At 40.9% G+C, this 21242-nt stretch overlaps 1 protein-coding gene across 1 annotated transcript in view; it reads right to left on the bottom strand.

Moving 5' to 3' along the window:
• The window catches only part of mtmr9 (myotubularin related protein 9), a 70224-nt gene that overhangs the window by 18531 nt on the left and 30451 nt on the right, over window positions 1-21242 (bottom strand). Inside the window, exons 9-10 of the mRNA XM_060917650.1 lie at window positions 17773-17993; window positions 6314-6465 (exon numbers count right to left, since the gene is read on the bottom strand). Coding sequence (XP_060773633.1) covers window positions 6314-6465; window positions 17773-17993 — 373 coding nt within the window. The remainder of the gene's footprint in view (window positions 1-6313; window positions 6466-17772; window positions 17994-21242) is intronic.

Here is a 21242-nt window from a genome sequence, read left to right as displayed (position 1 = left end):
TTTTAAGCCTAAAATTAGACTTAAAAAATTAGTCTTAACTTTTGTGAAACTGTCTTACTTGCATTAGACTGGTCTATAAAGAAACTTAAGACCAATCTTAACCCATAGACCAGTCTAAACTACTTTAGTGAAACCGGACCCTGATCTTGGCTGACCCGACTAAGCCTTGTGAAGATCGCGCGGATAAGTGACGCCTACCGTGGACCAAACGAACTAAATTCAACATGGCTAAAAACCGAAGAGGCCGATTGCATTTAATTGCAATCAGTTACTAAAACTGAAAATTGAATTGAATAACACGTTAAGAAATAAAGTAAGTTTAAAAATGACTTCAGTTCTCCTTTAAATTGCATTAAAGAAATCTCAGACATTATAAATACACTGCTGCCCTCTAATGGTTATAAAAAAAACAACAACACTACTGTACATCATTTACAGGCTGTTTCACAGTCAGGGTACCAACGTGGATTGTATGGAACGGGATCTAGTATTACTGAAGTACAGCAAGTACTTGTGATGTGAGGATTTGCTCTGCATGAAGAACTAATACCATCCCACCTGCAAATTGGCCATTCGTTTGAATTTATGCACATGCCAGCCTGACATACTACTAACTAACCCCGTTTTTGACCATTTTTTGTTTCAGCCTTATTTGGTCAAGTGTAAAGAGGTTTCCAATCCTAATATTAAGCTACCTTACAACCCCTGAATAGTTTAGTTGGAGCCTCATTTAATACTTGAAGAATTATTGCAAACAAAGTTGATCACAAATGGGTATTGATAGGGTAACAAGGGTATATTTAATAAGTGAAAGGTTTCTTCACCTCTGGCCCTCACCATCTCGAGATCAGTCCCTGTATAAATAGTATCAAAGAGGGGGACTTGTGAATAAAGATTGCAAACTCATGGGGTTCCTGTCTTTCTTTCGCGACTCAACCCCAGACGTCTGGGTGACACGGGGGGACTGATCTCGAGATGGTGAGGGCCAGAGGTGAAGAAACCTTTCAATAAGGTAACTCGTCTGTCAAAAAATGTCCTCTCTAGTAATGTGGACCTTATTAAAGTTGTGTGTGTGTGGGTAGGTAGGTAGGTGGGTGTGTAAGTAAGTAAGTTAGATAGCTAGATAGAACAAAGCAAAGCAGTTCTTAGACAAGTAGCTTTATGATTCTGAAAGTCCAGGTCCATATACAGTGTCTTACAAAAGTATTTATCCGCCTTGGTGTTTGTCCTGTTTTGTCGCATTACAAGCTGGAATTAAAATGGATTTTTTTTTGGGGGGGGGGGGGGGGGGGGGGTTTAGCACAATTTGATTTACACAACATGCCTACCACTTTAAAGGTCCCATGGCATGAAATTTTCACTTTCTGAGGTTTTTTAACGTGAAAATGAGTTCCTCTGACCTTCTTAAGTCACCCCAGTGGCTAGAAATTTCATAATGTGTAAACCAAACTATGCCCAACATTTGAGAATGGCGCGTCAAAACGGCGCGTTGATAAGCTCTTCCCTTTACTATGTCAGCAAGGGAGATGATCCCCACGCCCCCCCCCTGGATTCCCACCCACTGTATGGATTGCCCCGCCCAGTTGTAGTGAGGAGACCATAGAGGACACAACAACATGGCATCACCTAAGCAAGCGAAACATGGAAATTGCGCTGTACATGGATGTGACAACACAGAAAGGAGTCTGTTTTTACTGCCGACGGGAGAGCCCCTGAAGACGCAGTGGCTTAATTTTATTTACTTCAATAATACGCCGTCGAGTCTACCTAAGACGGTGTATGTTTGTCGGAAGCATTTTCCTGAGGAATGTTTCCACAACTTGGGACGGTACAGGGCAGGTTTTGCACATTAACTGTCACTGAAGCCTGGGTCCGTACCAAGCATCCCTGCCGCATCAGCCACAAACACCGAACAAGTAAGTGTATAACTGGTCGTTTTGCCGTGTTTTAAAATCGGTGCGTTAGCCTAGCAATGGCTACATTAGCTGTGCAGCTAACCGCTTCCTGCAGTTAGCCAGGTAATCTGCGCTACAAAACTAAAGAGCATGCAGCATGCTCTGTTAAACTGAGTTTAGTCTGAAAATTGACTGTAACTTATGAGCTTATGTCTTCTGTTGGATAAGCGCTATGTTGCTGTAGTTGCTGCTTCTATCCTTTTTGGTTATGGAGTGCGTGTTCAAGCCTAGGGTATTATACGTTCGTAAACTACCACTCCGAACACTCTCACTCTCTGTTCTCTGTGTCACGTTGAGTTTACGAAAGGAGTCCGAGGGAGAACGGGGTTTTGTCTTAGCAGCGTGGCTACATGCGCTGATAGCAGCGAGTATGTGTGCGTGTAGCTTGGTCAAGCCCCTCCCCCTCCCCCCATGGCCCGCCCCCACCCTCTACCCTTCCCCGCCGCCTGCTTCTCATTAGCAAAACGACGCACTGGGAAAAGCGCTGAAATGGGGCTTTCTCCCAGGAGGCTATATTTACGTGCCGAGGGTTCATTTCGAGAAAGGCTGCGGATATAACATCCGGAAGCCTCCACGAGCCCGTTTAAAGCATCAACAAACCACCATGCCATGGGTCCTTTAAAGGTGAAAACTTTTTTTTTTTTTAAACTGTGACACAAAACAATTAAGATGAAAAAACAGAAATCTGGAGTGTGCACAGATATTCACCCCCCAAAGGCAATATTTTGTAGAGCCACATTCTGCTGCAATTACAGTTGCAAGTCTCTTGGGGTATGTCTCTAGTAGCTTAGCACATGTAGCCACTGGGATGTTTGCCCATTCCTCAAGGCAAAACTGCTCCAAGTCCTTCAAGTTAGATGGGGTGCATTGGTGTGCAGCAATCTTCAAGTTATGCCACAGATTCTCAACTGGATTGATGTCTGGGCTTTGACTAGGCCATTCCAAGACGTTTAAATGTTTCCCTTTAAACCACTCCAGTGTAGCTTTAGCAGTACGTTTAGGGTCATTGTCCTGCTGGAATGTGAACCTTTGTCCCAGTTTCAAACCTCTGGCTGACTCAAACAGGTTTTAGTGCCATCCATCTTCAGTCCTGACCAGCTTTCCTGTCCCTGCAGATGAAAAATATCCCCACAGCATGATGCTGCCACCACCATGCTTCACTGTAGGAATGGTGTTCTCAGGGTGTTGGGTTTGCGCCACACATGACGTTTCCCATGATGAAGAAAATGTTCAATTTTAGTCTCATCTGACCAGAGAATCTTCTTCCAAGTATTTGGGGAGTCTGCCACAAGCTGCTGGCAAACTCCAAACATGTTTTCTTATTATTTTCTTGAAGCAATTTTTTTTCCTGACCACTCTTCCATAAAGCCCCACTCTGTGGAGTGTACGGCTTAAAGTGGTCCTATGGACAGATACTCCCATCTCCGCTGTGGATCTTTGCAGCTCCTTCAGTGTTATCTTTGGTGTCTTTGTTGCATCTCTGATTAATGCCCTCCTTGCCCGGTCTGCGAGTTTTGGTGAGCAGCCTTCTCTTGTCAGGTTTGTAGTGGTGTCATATTTTTTCCATTTTGCTATAATGGATTTAATGGTGCTCACTGGGATATTCAAAGTTTGGGATATTTTTTATAACCCAACCCTGATCTATACTTCTCCACAACTTTGTCTCTGACCTGTTTGGAGGCTCCTTGGTTTTCATGTTGCTTGCTTAGTAGTGTTGCAGAGTCAGGGTCCTTCCAGAACAGGTTGATTTATACAGACATCATGTGACAGATCATGTGACACTTTGATTGCACACAGGTGGATCTTAATCAACTAATTATGTGACTGATGAAGTGAATTGGTTGGACCAGCTCTTATTTAGGGGTTTCATACGAAAGGGGGTGAATACTTATGCACACTGCAGATTTCTGTTGTTTCATTTTAATTATTGTTTGTGTCAAAATAAAACAATACTTTACACCTTTAAAGTTGTAGGCATGTTGTGTAAATCAAACAGTGCTCACCCTCCAAAAATCCATTTTAACTCCAGCTTGCAATGCGACAAAACAGGACAAACACTTTTGCAAGATACCGTAAGTATTGGCACATAAGGGTCTACACTTAGCTTCTTAAAATGAGCAATGGTTACCAACAAAAACATGTTTGTCTGTCAAAAATTGTCCTCTCTGGAAAAAGAATGATGCTTTCACCATTAGCCAGGTAACAACGCAGTGCTGTTTGTATTCTAGCTACAAATTCTTGCCACCAACAGAATTCAGCAGAAAATACATTTCCATCAAGGGCCTCAATTAGTTCACAAACTCATCTCATCTCATTATCTCTAGCCGCTTTATCCTGTTCTACAGGGTTGCAGGCAAGCTGGAGCCTATCCCAGCTGACTACGGGCGAAAGGCGGGGTACACCCTGGACAAGTCGCCAGGTCATCACAGGGCTGACACATAGACACAGACAACCATTCACACTCACATTCACACCTACGGTCAATTTAGAGTCACCAGTTAACCTAACCTGCATGTCTTTGGACTGTGGGGGAAACCAGAGCACCCGGAGGAAACCCACGCGGACACGGGGAGAACATGCAAACTCCACACAGAAAGGCCCTCGCCGGCCACGGGGCTCGAACCCGGACCTTCTTGCTGTGAGGCGACAGCGCTAACCACTACACCACCGTGCCACCCTAGTTCACAAACTGTGGCAAAAAATTTAACTTGATTTTTTGATGTGAGTGACACAAACATGTACCCTAACTGTGAAACACCCTATACATACAACTTTCATGAAGGTTTCAGTACTAAAAACAGGTACTCTACTGCAGTGATGTCATAAAAACAGATGCCAAACTACCAGCTTTAGCACGGAGGAAGTACGGGTGAGAAGAATAGTTAGTTAAAGGAGAACTGAAGGCTAATTTTTTTATTTCTCTCATTTTATTAAATATAGGAATGCATTCTGACAGCTATTTTGTCACTGCTATAGCAAGTTATGAGTGTTTGAAATATGCTATGGAATATATCAGTCCATATGTCAAAGCAATGGCCGTAAACGAGATTCGCTGAGACCTGTGCGAGACATCGTAGGACGGAAGTAAAACGTACAGCGGAAATCAAAGTGACCAACATCTGCCAGCGTTGTCAAAAGACGCGCGCGCCCTCTTTCAAATGCTGACATAATCAAGCCAGAAGTTTTCCCTGTGTCCGAAATCGCTCCCTACTCACTATATAGGGCACTATATAGTGAGGACGCCATTTTGTAGTGCTGCCCGAAACCTTAGTGAGGATTATGTGGGAAATGCGCTCAGTATGTGTTTATCACAAAAATACAAGCATGTATTTATTATTTTGAAACCCCACCAGCCGCCTGATCTGACACGTTTTAATTGTGCGACAGTAATGACGTAAATACCAGCACGACCGACCAGTCGTCTTTCCAACTCTTCTCTACTCCACATTGGTTCGAAGTCGTATGGAATAATCTCCATCACTGATGAAGCTGGCATATCTCGAAATTAATCTAAATTGGAATGATATGGCGATCTGGGGTGGCACGGTGGTGTAGTGGTTAGCGCTGTCGCCTCACAGCAAGAAGGTCCTGGGTTCGAGCCCCGGGGCCGGCGAGGGCCTTTCTGTGTGGAGTTTGCATGTTCTCCCCGTGTCCGCGTGGGTTTCCTCCGGGTGCTCCGGTTTCCCCCACAGTCCAAAGACATGCAGGTTAGGTTAACTGGTGACTCTAAATTGACCGTAGGTGTGAATGTGAGTGTGAATGGTTGTCTGTGTCTATGTGTCAGCCCTGTGATGACCTGGCGACTTGTCCAGGGTGTACCCCGCCTTTCGCCCGTAGTCAGCTGGGATAGGCTCCAGCTTGCCTGCGACCCTGTAGAAGGATAAAGCGGCTAGAGATAATGAGATGAGACGGCGATCTGGCTGCTGTGTAAACAGTTTTCAAAATGGCGGTGCTGACACTTCACGATTGAAGTCTCGTGACGATCGCGCGGATAAGCGACGCCTGCCGTGGACCAAACGAACTACATTCAACACGGCTAAAAACTGAAAAGGACGATAAGTGTAATATAATATGCCAATACGAGTCACGCTATAAGGTTAATAAAACCGAAAACGTAATTGAATAACACGTGAATTAAGAAATAAAGCAAGTTTAAAAATGACTTCAGTTCCTCGTTAAAGATATCAGTGCCTTAGAGAAGTCAAATAGATCCAGGTGAGTGTATAGAAAGAGCAAGAAAGCAAACCAAACAGAAATAAGAAGAAAGAGATGAAAGAAAAAAAAACCAGAAGGAAAAAAAACAGAGAATTAAGATGCAAGAGTGTCAGAAGATTATAGTGAGATTAAACACTTCTCACCCTCCCACAGCAGCAGACTCTGCGGAGCTACAGATGGCCAGATCACAAGACTGTTGGCCTCATAGAGAGGGTTAAGGAAGCGCTCCAGCTCCTGAGGCCTGTTCATCCATGACCACAGGGACACGGTCTTCTGACAGAGCTCCAACTTCACCCTGCCACACCAAATACATTATACATATACACAGAGCCGTTATTACACATGCAAAAGGTGCAATGACTGCAGTTTCGACAGAGACTGCGTTAGCAAATGCATTACCAAGTCAGCACTCACTGAAGATCCTCAGATCAAGGCCCCTCCCATTTAACGTTTACTGTTTACATTCGTGAACTCCCTAAGGGTCATTGTTAGATTTAAAGCCATGATTTAAGTTAGTTTTATAGCTACACGTGATTTAGGATTGTTAGTAGGGCTGTAACGATACACCCAACTCACGATTCGATTCGTATCGCGATTTTTGACCCACGATTCGATACGCCCACGATTTTTTTTAAAATGTATTTTTAAAGTAGTAAATTTGACTTATTAACATTTACTTACTTACATTAACTATTTAATAACAAATAATTCAGACCACTGCAGAGAATGAGTAATATGTATGCAAAAATGAACAAATGTATATCCAAAGATTGTTTTATTTCTCAAAATAATACTGTTGAGCCGGAAGCTCTGTTTTTTTCGGTTCTGAAAAAGTCATTTTTCCAAATCGTGTAAATCCGTTAAGATTTTTTTTGGGGGGGGTGGCTCTCTCACTGTCTCACTCTCATAGGGCCAATGATTTTCTGTGATCGCGGAAAACAGATGGAAATTACGGAATTTTTATGGTGAAACATTGCTCGCGTGTCAAAATGTAACTGCTGCAGAAGGCTTCCGCCCAAGCAGACATGCCTTCAGTGTTGCCAGATGTTGCTAACGTTTTCCACCCCAAAATATGTTCAAAACCAGCCAAAAAGCATCTAAACCCGCCCAATCTGGCAACACTGCATGCCTTTCCGGTCAAGTGATTGTGATTGGCTTGTGGCACACCTAGCCAGCCAATGAGCTGCTTGTTTACAGATTCGCTCCCCGCGTCGCAACCAGAATGGCGACCGCTTAAAAGAAATGAATGCTCTGCCAGTGGCAAGTGTGGGCGTTGTGTGACTCACAGAAGATTGTCGCAGGTCGGTGAAAAAACGACTTACTGATGGATATAAAAAAAATAAAAGTCATTTAAGTAAGTTTAAAATGTAATTTAAATAAAAAGTAAAGTATTCATAAATTGAAGTTTGGAAGCGCCTCTGTTTTTGGGCTGAGGAGAAGTTTGAAAGGGTGTACCGCGATTCTGCCTTCTTGTATCGCGATACGGATCGTGGCTCTGCGTATCGCGATTTCGATACGCATATCGTTACAGCCCTAATTGTTAGACTTTATGACTTTAATATTTTAGAGCTTTTAAGATTCTTTATTATTTTAGACTAACCTGACCTTCCTCTTTGCTAGACATAAACATGGTGTCTTGTTTAAAATTGTTGCGAAAATATCTCACACGCTTTGACGTGCATAAATGCTGAAATTGCTGAAATCGCTGATATGAATATTATTTTGCTTATGATTGAAGGTTTCATTCACACACACATATTGTAAGGTTTTATTCCTTTGTAAGGATAAATCTCATCTCATCTCCTCTAGCCGCTTTATCCTGTTCTACAGGGTCGCAGGCAAGCTGGAGCCTATCCCAGCTGACTACGGGCGAAAGGCGGGGTACACCCTGGACAAGTCGCCAGGTCATCACAGGGCTGACACATAGACACAGACAACCATTCACACTCACACCTACGGTCAATTTAGAGTCACCAGTTAACCTAACCTGCATGTCTTTGGACTGTGGGGGAAACCGGAGCACCCGGAGGAAACCCACGCGGACACGGGGAGAACATGCAAACTCCTTGTAAGGATAAATAATTGTAAATATTTATTCTTGACCAAGAAGGCAGTAATTCTTAATACTTATTCTTAATATTGTTCTGTTCTATTTTATTATTTCAGTTAGAAGGCATTGAATTCTGTGTAACTTGTAAGTTACTCTGTGACCTTCTGTCTAAGCTAGACACATTGCTCGAGACGTGTTTTGGAACATTCTATCAGAACATAAGGTAAATGTTGATATCTGTTAGAACATCTGAAATGTATACAAGATATATTTTCACTTACACACATACATATTAATGGAATTAAGGAATTGGAATTGAGATGTGATTTGCTGACTTGGCACAAGATATCCACACACTCACATACGCACACACACAACACACACACACACATCCTACACCTACCCCTCTCCGAGGTCACACCTGAACACACACACACACATTCATTTGGATATTATAAAAGATTGTGTGAAATCTTTCATCTTTGGCGAGAAAACTGTGAATAAACAGTGGTGAAGCCAATCTCTGGTTTTCTGGTCTGTTTTTCGCGGTGTTTTTTCGCCCCAGAATTCCGCAGGTGGCACGAGGGCATTGGTCTCGAGAAGTTGACCGTTCCAGCTGGGGGAACCCTTTCAGTCATGCTTTATCACCAACGACTGTAAAAACATCGGCTGTGTCACATCCACACATGGAGGAAGCCATGGCCTAATGGTTAATGAAGCAGCTTTGGGAACAAAAGGTCACCGGGTTGATTCCTTGAACCAGCAGGAATGGCTGAAGTGCCCTTGAGCAAGGCATTTAACCCCCAACTGCTCTGGGTACGCTGTACACCGCTCTGGAGAAGAGCGTCTTCTAAATGCCATTAATGTAATGTAATATAATGTAATGTCATCTCTAAACTAGATAAAACTCGACGCCAACGGCGTCGATGGGGATGCCTCCGCCCGGTAGACTACACGCCTTATTAAGTTGTGATTTGGGGATGGACATTTGACCTCACAGTAATCTTGACTTGGTGAAATTCCTTTCATCTGCCTTGGAGATAGTGTTCACAAGGTTTTCGGACAGACATTTGACCTCACAGTGACCTTGACCTTAGACCTTTTGATCCCCAAATCTAATCAGTTTATCTTTGTCCCCAAATGCACAAATGGTGAAAGTTTGGTGAAATTCCTTTCATTAGCCTTTGAGATATCGCGTTCACAAGGTTTCGGGACGGACGCACGGACGGACAACCCGAAAACATAATGTCTCCTGCACCTTACGGTGGCAGAGGCATAAAACATGAAGCAAACCCAGGTCTATAGCGCCCCTGCTGGTGAGCTGCAGTATAATGTGTAGCCATGCCCATCCCCAGGTGTTCCAGTGACAAAATAGCCCTATTTTCCATGTCACTTTTCTCTCTAAACCGTCTTTCCATCTACAGGGTCTCATTTGAACAGTTAGTTTTCCCAATGCTGATATCTGCACATTTTTATTTTCCCCCAGAAATTAGTTTTAAAACGTTTTTCTACTAGAGCGGCGGCTACAATTATCGACAGTCCATGATTATCGACATCTTTTCAGATTTACCAATAAAAAACAATTTTACAAAAGGTGAGTTTCAGTTACAACAGTTATTATTGGTTAATTAATCAACCGGAAGACCCGCCCTCACCCTTTGATCTTGTCGTCTGATGACGCAGCTCGTTACCCGAGATGGAATTTTTTCAGCACGATCAGCAATTTGAGGAAAACCCGGACGTTATCATCGCAGGTAAGCATGGTGGAAAGATCATGGACATGTTTTTACTGATCAAATTCACCGATATTTCATGACCTCCTTGTCGAAACCTACTTTGTTTCTTACTCTTTCGTTTGACAGTCGCCATTTTGTATCTAAACGCGCATTTGAGAAGTCATGTGAGGTGTCGATAAATAATAGTGATCACTTTCACCGGTGTCCACCGTTATCGACACGCTGTGGAATTAAGTGACATTTATAACTGTTACGGACCGATCTTTGTGTAACGTTGAAGTAGATGAACTACTTGAAAAAACATTTCTTAAAAGTGCTGTGATTTATAACAAAATGGAATGTTTATAGAGAATTTGGAATCCTGTTGCAATAAATAGAATTAGATCAGAATTAAATTCCTACCATATAAAAAAAAAAAAAACACATGCTTGAAATATTCAGATTTTTCTATTCCATTCAGAATTTTCTGATTTCTGCAGTTTGTTGTAAATATCGACCACACATTACAATATCAGTCGACATTTTATATTTTGGTTCGAGGAATGACATGCGACCTTTGACCTGGATTTTCATGAGGTTACAATGTCAATTGCCTGTTGATATTTATTGGTAAACTACAAAACTAGAAATTAATACAAAGAACGACGAATGATTAACAAAATGTGATCTACGAAAATACTTAGAACGTGGAACAAAAAGATTTTCTGACAGGTTCAACATGATCAGTTCATTTGTTTACAAACATTAATACAAGTCTATGTAAAACAAATTTTAAATAAAAACTATGTTTTGTTAACTTACCACATACCGATTATTATTATTATTATTATTATTATCTCATCTCATTATCTCTAGCCGCTTTATCCTGTTCTACAGAGTCGCAGGCAAGCTGGAGCCTATCCCAGCTGACTACGGGCGAAAGGCGGGGTACACCCTGGACAAGTCGCCAGGTCATCACAGGGCTGACACATAGACACAAACAACCATTCACACTCACATTCACACCTACGGTCAATTTAGAGTCACCAGTTAGCCTAACCTGCATGTCTTTGGACTGTGGGGGAAACCGGAGCACCCGGAGGAAACCCACGCGGACACGGGGAGAACATGCAAACTCCGCACAGAAAGGCCCTCGTTGGCCACGGGGCTCGAACCCAGGACCTTCTTGCTGTGAGGCGACAGCGCTAACCACTACACCACCGTGCCGCCCTATCTGAGACCTATTTTTTTTAAATTTAACTTTATTATACCAAGCAAGATATGAAGAACAATCTCTCATTAACAGTCAGGCTTGTAGTACTCGAGTCCAGGACTTGGACTCGAGTCCGACTCATGCCCCAATTTTAAGGACTCGTGATTTGACTCGGACTTGGACTCGTGCATGAACTGCATTCGGAGTTGTAAATTGGAGACTCTGATTTTTTCTCTATTTTTTGTGACACGCCATAATAATTTGGCATAAGATATTTATATCTATGTTAATTGATAATTGCTGTGAGGCGACAGCGCTAACCACTACACCACCATGCCGCTTATTATTATTATTATTTTTTTTACAAATAATCATCTGGATATTGATAACTGTGGACAAAGGTGTCAATAACTGTGGAATGGTGTCACGTGATCTGATATACGCCAAGTAATCGGGAATCAACTCATTTTTTTCCAGTGGAAGTTTGAGTAATTATTCAGGCACAATTTACATATCGAAAGTCTTTTCTACTTTTGCAATGGCCAAAAGATCGTTAAGGTGTCGATAATTGTAGCCGCCACTCTATACTATAAGAAAGCATGGATACACTTGGGAATGAAGTGATTGACAGATTTGGCGATGCGCTGGACCTTGTTATTGAGAGAAGAAGCGGGAGGACCTAACAGATGAGTAGGTGTACCTGACTTCAACTCTTGCCTCTACTGCGCAGACTCGTGCTCCAAACTTGACAATACGGTGGAGATATTTTGCCTTTATTTCTACAGAACGGAGGAGCATGAAGTCACGCCGTCCATGCTTTTTTTTTTTTTAAAACAGTCAGCGTTTATCACCAACAGTAATACATCTTTCTGGTACTATACCTGGTCATTAGTGCGACCAAATTTCTCTAAAAAGAGCAACTGATGTTTAATTACTTAAAATACTGTCTTCAAACATTTTAGAATATTATCCTATTATAACACCACAGAATGAACACTAGGAGTGATTCTATAATATGTTGTGAATGCAGAAATTCTGTCTGTCTATAGTATCTCTCTATGAAATACTCTCCTATATACTATGTCTCCTATGTATGTTCACAACAAAAGCTTTAACGATAGGATATAGTAATCAAATATACCACGCGCTGAGAGGCTCCGGTTGAAATTATGGATTCTTTGAAGTGACTGGCATAGTACTATTTTGTGAGGGGCGCAGTACTATGCCAGTCACCGAAGAGAACCCATAATTACGGGAGCCTCTCAGTGCGTGGTACAGTGTCTTGCAAAAGTATTCATACCCCCTGAACTTTTTCACATTTTTCCACCTTACAACCATGAACTTAAAAGTTTTTTATTGAGATTTTATGTGCTAGACCAACATAATTGTAGCACATAATTGTGAAGTGAAACGAAAATGATAAATGGTCTTCAAAATTTTAAACAAATAAAAATCTGAAAAATGTGGTGTGCCTTAAGGCCTCTGCATGCTCTTGCGACAAGGCTTTCGCAGATAGCTTTTCGCAGACAGTTGTAATTTATTGTTGAGCGGGGAGTAATAGGCGTGCGCGATGTTATTCACCGCCACAACGCAAGGGGGCGCAAAGTCACGAAATCGCTAGGAGTAGTTGGTGGGTGTGGTTAGTGGAGTGTTTATCCTCCAGTTACTTATAATAACTAGAACTGGAGTCGTATAGATGTACATACTTCCTCACTTCCTCGATCAACCGCTCTTCATGCTACTCCATCTTTGCTCGTGTTTTTAAAAATGGCGGTCGTGAAAACAAACCAAACCGGGAAAGTAGGGAAGCGGAAGTGCGTGTACAGCGGGTGTAGAGTGGACCAATCAGAGCCCTCTTGTCTGCGAGGCTTCTGCGGTGGTCACAATTTTTGGGAGGTGCGCGCAGAGCGTCTGCGAGGGGGGGGGGGGGGGGGGGGGGGGCTTCGCAGACGCCATCTGCGAGGACTGGGTTGTCAGCATAAATTGGCCTTTAGTATTCAGCCCCCTGTACTCTGATACCTCTAAATACAATCCAGTGCAATCAATTGCCTTCAGAAGTCATCTAATTAGTTAATAGGGTCCTACTGTGTGTAATTTACTCTCAGCATAAATACACTTGTTCTGTGAAGGCCTCAGTGGTTTGTTAGAGAACACTGAAGAACAAACAGCATCATGAAGACCAAAGAACTCACCAGACAGGTCAGGGATAAAGTTCTGGAGAAGTTTAAAGCAGGGTTAGGTTATAAAAAAAATATCCCAAGCTCTGAAAATCTCAAGAAGCACTGTTCAATCCATCATTCAAAAATGGAAAAAGTACGGCACAACTGCAAACCTACCAAGACATGGCCGTCCACCTAAACTGACAGAGCGAGCAAGGAGAGCACTGGTCAGAGAAGCAGCCAAGAGGCCCATGATCACTCTGGAGGAGCTGCAGAAATCCACAGCTCAGGTGGGAGAATCTGTGCACAGGACAACTATAAGTCGTACACTCCACAAATCTGGCCTTTTTGGAAGAGTGGCAAGAAGAAAGCCATTGTTGAAAGACAGGCATAAGAAGTCCCGTTTGCAGTTTGCCAGAAGCCATGTAGGGGACACAGCAAACATGTGGAAGAAGGAGCTTTGGTCAGATGAGACCAAAGTTGAACTTTTTGGCCTAAATGCAAAGCGCTATGTGTGGCGGAAAACTAACACTGCTCATCACCCTGCACACACCATCCCCACTGTGAAACATGGTGGTGGCAGCATCATGCTATGGGGATGCTTTTCTTCAGCAGGGACAGGGAAGCTGGTCAGAGTTGATGGAAAGATGGATGGAACTAAATACAGGGCAATCCTGGAAGAAAACCTGTTGGAGGGTGCAAAAGACTTGAGACTGGGAAGGAGATTCACCTTCCAGCAAGACAATGACCCTAAACATACAGCCAGAGCTACAATGGAATGGTTTAGATCAAAGAATATCCATATGTTAGAATGGCCCAGTCAAAGTCCAGACCTAAATCCCATTGAGCATCTGTGGCAAGACTTGAAAATTGCTGTTCACAGACGCTCTCCATCCAATCTGGCTGAGCTTGAGCTATTTTGCAAAGAAGAATGGGCAAAAATTTCAGTGTCTTGATGTGCAAAGCTGGTAGAGACATACCACAAAAGACTTGCAGCTGTAATTGCAGCAAAAGGTGGCTCTACAAAGTATTGACGCATGGGGGCTGAATACTAATGCACACCACATTTTTCAGATTTTTATTTGTTTAAAATTTTGAAGACCATTTATCATTTTTGTTTCACTTCACAATTATGTGCTACTCTGTGTTGGTCGATCACATAAAATCTCAATAAAAACTTTTAAGTTCGTGGTTGTAAGGTGGAAAAATGTGAAAAAGTTCAAGGGGTATGAATACTTTTGCAAGGCACTGTATATTAGATTTATATCCCTCATCAAAAAATTCCAAACTGAAGTCTTACGATTGAATCTCGGCATAAACTCATTCACTGGAGGCAGCCATGTTTGTTATTTACATCAAAGCGACCTTCGACCTGCGCATGTGCAATGTACCATGCTATCACCTGCCTCGCTAGGCGTGTTCATGATACGTAGATCCACACACACACAGAAATGCTCGAGTCGGCTGTATAGCTTGAAACTGTGACATGAGTTCATGGTATATCCAGGATATACCATGACTGACTCACACCATATCCATTTTTTTGACATCATGAGATACATTGCTTAATCAATGGCGGAACCATTTTATGTCCCGTGAGCCATCCTTGGCCAATCCCTGCACGGGAATTTTTTGATGAAGAATAATACAATTTTTTTTTTGCGGTGTGGTTTTCATCAAATCCTGCGCTCTGATTGGCTGGTGAGCGGATCTGTATCCTACGGTACGGACCCCAGTTACGGACCTCTGGCGACTCGCTCGTTCACAACAACAACAAACATAGTAGCAATTTTTGTCAACATTTATCTTTTTTATAAGATTTATTTCTGAGATTTTTATCAAAAATCTTATACATTTTTGCCAGCATTTCTCAGCATAATAGCATTAATTTTACACCATGGATAGCGATAACGACAGTGTTCACAGCGAAAGCGAGTTTTACTACCCTGAGGAAGAAGAAATAAAAGAAAACATTTCAAGAGAAAGCTAAAAACCTCTAACTTGCAAACGCCGGGCAAAAACATGGCTGAATCCTGAATAACTCAATTTTGTATAAATAGGGGACTACATAGGCGGCAAAATGTAGTTTTTCTCCTGCCATGGAAGTGCACTTGTACACCGAGGAGGAAGCAATTTGCATTACAGCCGTGAATGAGGATTCAAAATGGCGTCTCTCTTCGGCTCGGGTTTCCCTTTCGGGCGCTCTCATTTTCTGTTAGAATTTGGTCAAGAAAAAAATAAATATATTATTTACCAGCTTAAGGTCGGTCCGTATGGTGAAACATAGTGACCTCGGCCTTGAATACTGACCTCGGCTCAGAGGGCCTTGCTCAGTACTTTCAAGACCTCGGTCACGGTATTTCACGATACAGACCTCCCAGCTGGTAAATAACGTACATATACATACACATACATACATACATATATATATGAAGAGCTCTTTTCCAAAACGTGATAAACGCCAAATTAAAAAAAAAAAAAAAAAAAAAAAAAGGAGTTCATCGCACTATTCTGCTGTGTACTGAGCCTATTCACTGCTCCATTAATGTTTCATGCCAAATGGCTATATTTCCTTCTTTATATGTGCTGCAAATTGTATTTTCTCTCCAAAACGTGATAGGTGCTACACCTGGTTTTTGGCTGGGTGCGACATTTCCTCTAGACCAATCAGGGTTCGTTCAGCGTTCTACACGCATGGCGGCGCCCTGGAGCGAGGAGTTTTGTTTGTTTGTGTAGCTTATTGAGAACAAATAACTTTTGCAAATGGTGGTTGTGAATACTTTTGATGGCTCTGAAGAACCTGTGAGACCTACACCAGGTGGTAGAAGACGTTGTTTAAACAAAGATAACCATGAACGAGAGCAAAGTAAGAAAATTCGCTATTCTGGTGGCGGGCTGATTGTTATTTAATTAGTGGTTTTGTCATGCTATTTAAGGTCACACTGAATGGATTGCATTTAAAAAAATTGAACTAACTGGCCATTTGTTATTTAGTTAGTTGTTTTCTGTGGTGGACAGTCTTAAAACGCAAGATTAAACAAATGAATGAATGTTATTTCAGTGTTGATATAATTTATTTGATTTTATTATTAATTGTATGATGAAAGTTCCTGATATTATATATCTACAGCATGTTCTCTTGTTTTTAAAAACAGAAAGACAGAAAAAATGAATGGATTTATTGCGTTTTGAAAAAAAATCTATAATAAACTTTGGATTTATAATCAATAACATTGTTGTTAGATTTGTCAATTATTCTTGAAAATGTTCAGACTGAACCAACTATCTACTATAACAAGATAAATTAAATATTTGCAAAATTTATGGGTCTGGGTAAATAAATGTCATGTTTCTGAAAACAATCAAAATGGATTTATAGCATTTTGGAAAAGAGCTATATATATATATATATATATATATATATATATATATATATATATATATATATATAGGTACTTATGGGTACTGAAACGGGGACATGAACTTATTTTTAAAAATTCACCTAAAACCATTTCTTTTTTTACCATCAGGTCACAAAACATGTAATCTTTAATGAATGATGTGTTAAAAGATAACTTTAATTTTCTGAGATGTAATAAAAACATATTTATATGCCAAAGTCAGAACGTAACAGAAGTGTTGTGGACATATATATTCTCAATTTTAACAATGTAGAATTACTTTTTGAAACATAGGAAGGTGATGTTTTAGCAAATATAATTAATAAACATGTGTAGTAGAATAAACATACATTCTTTCAATAAGATTAACATGGTATATAGATAGATTGTAATTAATTTGTAACAGACGCGAGATGGACAATCGTAACAGAAGTAATGTAACAGGCATCATTTTGGAACTCATAGGCTTGACTTTGGCATATAAATATGTTTTTATTACATCTCAGAAAATTAAAGTTATCTTTTAACATATCATTCATTAAAGATTACATGTTTTGTGACCTGATGGTAAAAAAAGAAATGGTTTTAGGTGAATTTTTAAAAATAAGTTCATGTCCCCATTTCAGTACCCATAAGCGTGGAATCACTCATATATATATATATATATATATATATATATATATATATATATATATATGCGCGCCTAGGAGAATGCAATTTGAGTTCCACCCACAAAAAAAACCCAAAAACTCTGATAAGCGTCTGTCGAAAATGGTCAACTAGTTACATATGATATATCGTGCATTTATTGAGAACCCTTTTCCTGACACCACAGATTGACTAAAAGCAGACTCAACAGTATTAATGAGGAAGAACAAAATGGGAAACATATATAAAGTTTACAGTACTACAGCGGGATCGTATAGCAATAGTAAAGCGTTACAGAGGAACCAAAAGACAGAATTAATACTATATTTCTGTGAAACTATGGACTTCAATAACCACATGTGACTGGTCAAACTCATCAAAAATGTAAAGCAGGTGAGCGGAAGTGAATCACTGACCTTTCAGCAGCGCTGTTTCCCAGAAAAGTGCCAAACTGGGAGGCGTAAGCGTGTTCAAACAACGTGACCAGGAAGTGTTCGTTAAATTGGAAGGAGCAAGGAAATTGTCGCAGGATCTGCCACACGCAGTCTAGGAAGAGCAAGAACACAGGTGCTTCACTCCTCGGCTTCCCGTTCGAGAAGGCAGACTGAGCACAGCGTTGCTGGAACGGGTGACCTGCCTGTACACAAAGGGGAGAAAGAAAAAAAAAAAAAAGACGACGAAGAAACAGCTCGTCATTTTTTTGGAATCATATCCTGCAGCGGCACAGAAGGTGAATTTTAAATGCAAGTACAACCCCGATTCCAAAATAGTTGGGACAAAGTACAAATTGTAAATAAAAACGGAATGCAATAATTTACAAATCTCAAAAACTGATATTGTATTCGGGCAATTCCATGTAAATGTCAACCTCACCATCCAAAAATAAAGCAACATGTAATACATCAAAACCACTCCCAGAGATATCACCTAGGCCTGTATTTTACAGATGTGAATAAGTTGAACCAATTTGTAACCAACCTAATATGTCACTGTCAGTCTCTTTCTTATAATGTAAAACCCAAGCTAAAATCAACTTTGATCATGTACAATTCTATATTATTGCCACAAGCCACAGAAATGTATGCTAAAATCCACAAAACAGCAAAACAATAGCCATCCTAAATATTATTTAAGCACTTTGATAGTTTTAGCTGATATTTAGAGTTTTTTTCAAAGGGTTATGGTGGTTAAATTGCTGATTTTCTAAACATATGCCATGTCTATTTCAGACGCGTCACATCCATAACGGAATTTCGTCACATCCATAACGCTGACTTTTCCTTCCGAAACTCTGCATGAAATACAAAATATTTTAAACAAAGATTTTTTAATATTCACCTTGGACCCCTCTATCAAATGGATATCTCCATTTCGACATTAGGTTTACAATTTCACAGAGTTTGATAAAAATGTACAGTCACCCAAGAAAAGTGATACTTTTTCTGTCACATCCATAACGCATCTTTTATTGGCGTTTTCTGGCATGCCCTAGATGTACTATGGGAATTGTTCTTGTTCTATCACTTCTCCAGTATGGTACAGCCTTAAAATATGCAACACCTGTTTAAATACTGGGAGACAATAAAACATGCACTGGGTCATTTGTTGCCATTTTGAGTTCAAGTGTCACGTCCATAACGCTGGAATTGCTCATTCACAATAGAACATAGACAACATATCAAATGTTGAAAGTGAGACATTTTGAAATTTCATGCCAAATATTGGCTCATTTGAAATTTCATGACAGCAACACATCTCAAAAAAGTTGGGACAGGTGCAATAAGAGGCTGGAAAAGTTAAAGGTACAAAAAAGGAACAGCTGGAGAACCAAATTGCAACTCATTAGGTCAATTGGCAATAGGTCATTAACACAACTGGGTATAAAAAGAGCATCTTGAAGTGGCAGCGGCTCTCAGAAGTAAAGATGGGAAGAGGATCACCAATCCCCCTAATTCTGCGCCGACAAATAGTGGAGCAATATCAGAAAGGAGTTCGACAGTGTAAAATTGCAAAGAGTTTGAACATATCATCATCTACAGTGCATAATATCATCAAAAGATTCAGAGAATCTGGAAGAATCTCTGTGTGTAAGGGTCAAGGCCGGAAAACCATACTGGGTGCCCGTGATCTTCGGGCCCTTAGACGGCACTGCATCACATACAGGCATGCTTCTGTATTGGAAATCACAAAATGGGCTCAGGAATATTTCCAGAGAACATTATCTGTGAACACAATTCACCGTGCCATCTGCCGTTGCCAGCTAAAACTCTATAGTTCAAAGAAGAAGCCGTATCTAAACATGATCCAGAAGTGCAGACGTCTTCTCTGGGCCAAGGCTCATTTAAAATGGACTGTGGCAAAGTGGAAAACTGTTCTGCGGTCAGACGAATCAAAATTTGAAGTCCTTTATGGAAATCAGGGACGCCGTGTCATTCGGACTAAAGAGGAGAAGGACGACCCAAGTTGTTATCAGCGCTCAGTTCAGAAGCCTGCATCTCTGATGGTATGGGGTTGCATTAGTGCGTGTGGCATGGGCAGCTTACACATCTGGAAAGACACCATCAATGCTGAAAGGTATATCCAGGTTCTAGAGCAACATATGCTCCCATCCAGACAACGTCTCTTTCAGGGAAGACCTTGCATTTTCCAACATGACAATGCCAAACCACATACTGCATCAATTACAGCATCATGGCTGCGTAGAAGAAGGGTCCGGGTACTGAACTGGCCAGCCTGCAGTCCAGATCTTTCACCCATAGAAAACATTTGGCGCATCATAAAATGGAAGACACGACAAAAAAGACCTAAGACAGTTGGAGCAACTAGAATCCTACATTAGACAAGAATGGGTTAACATTCCTATCCCTAAACTTGAGCAACTTGTCTCCTCAGTCCCCAGACGTGTACAGACTGTTGTAAAGAGAAAAGGGGATGTCTCACAGTGGGAAACATGGCCTTGTCCCAACTTTGAGATGTGTTGTTGTCATGAAATTTAAAAATCACCTGATTTTTCTCTTTAAATGATACATTTTCTCAGTTTAAACATTTGATATGTCATCTATGTTCTATTCTCAATAAAATATGGAATTTTGAAACTTCCACATCATTGCATTCCGTTTTTATTTACAATTTGTACTTTGTCCCAACTTTTTTGGAATCGGGGTTGTACCTTCATTCTTTTTTCCTCTCCCTTTGTTGAATCTACTATTTCAGGAGTTTCCTCACTAACTGGGGGCGGAGCCTGAAAAGTTTAAACAGCAGTCTGTGATAAAGGAACTACAAAGCTGTCTGCATGGCAATATTGTGAATAACGATATTTAACATTCAATAATATGATTACAGGTGTACAAGCCCTTTTAAGCATTATGTGTTGAATCCACACTCTTCATGCACATTAACAGTGTGTACACTAGGGTGGTCCCGAAATGTATGGGAAAATTTTTTTTTTTACGAAAACATTCCGACCACCCTACCATTTTTTTTACATAGGCTAAAAGAAGGCAACAAGCAAAATTTCTGAAAAATTGGTTAATATTTAGAGGTGCCACACGAGGTTGCAAATTGGGTTAAGCCATTAACATTAGCTGGTGCGTAGGCTGTTGCAGAGAAGATCTCAAACCCCCAAAAAGTCACAGTTCTAGAGGGAATATGCCACTTCTATGAAAAAGAAGAGGCAGGAAGAGTTTATAGACTGATAGAAGGTTAACTTTCATGCACTAAGGGGTTCTTAAACAATGAGCACTGATCGTAATATGCTGATGAAGTTGTGAATGTTTTTCTTTCTATGTTTTTCAGATGGCTAGCAACAGTAATACAAGTAGTACCGGTGGTGCAAAGCACAAAACCAGAAAGGACAATTATGTTTGGTTAATTGGTCCCACTTCCA

The sequence above is a fragment of the Neoarius graeffei genome, chromosome 3 (genome assembly GCF_027579695.1).
Source record: "Neoarius graeffei isolate fNeoGra1 chromosome 3, fNeoGra1.pri, whole genome shotgun sequence".
NCBI lineage: Eukaryota > Metazoa > Chordata > Actinopteri > Siluriformes > Ariidae > Neoarius > Neoarius graeffei.
This window is presented reverse-complemented; position numbering and strand designations above follow the sequence as displayed.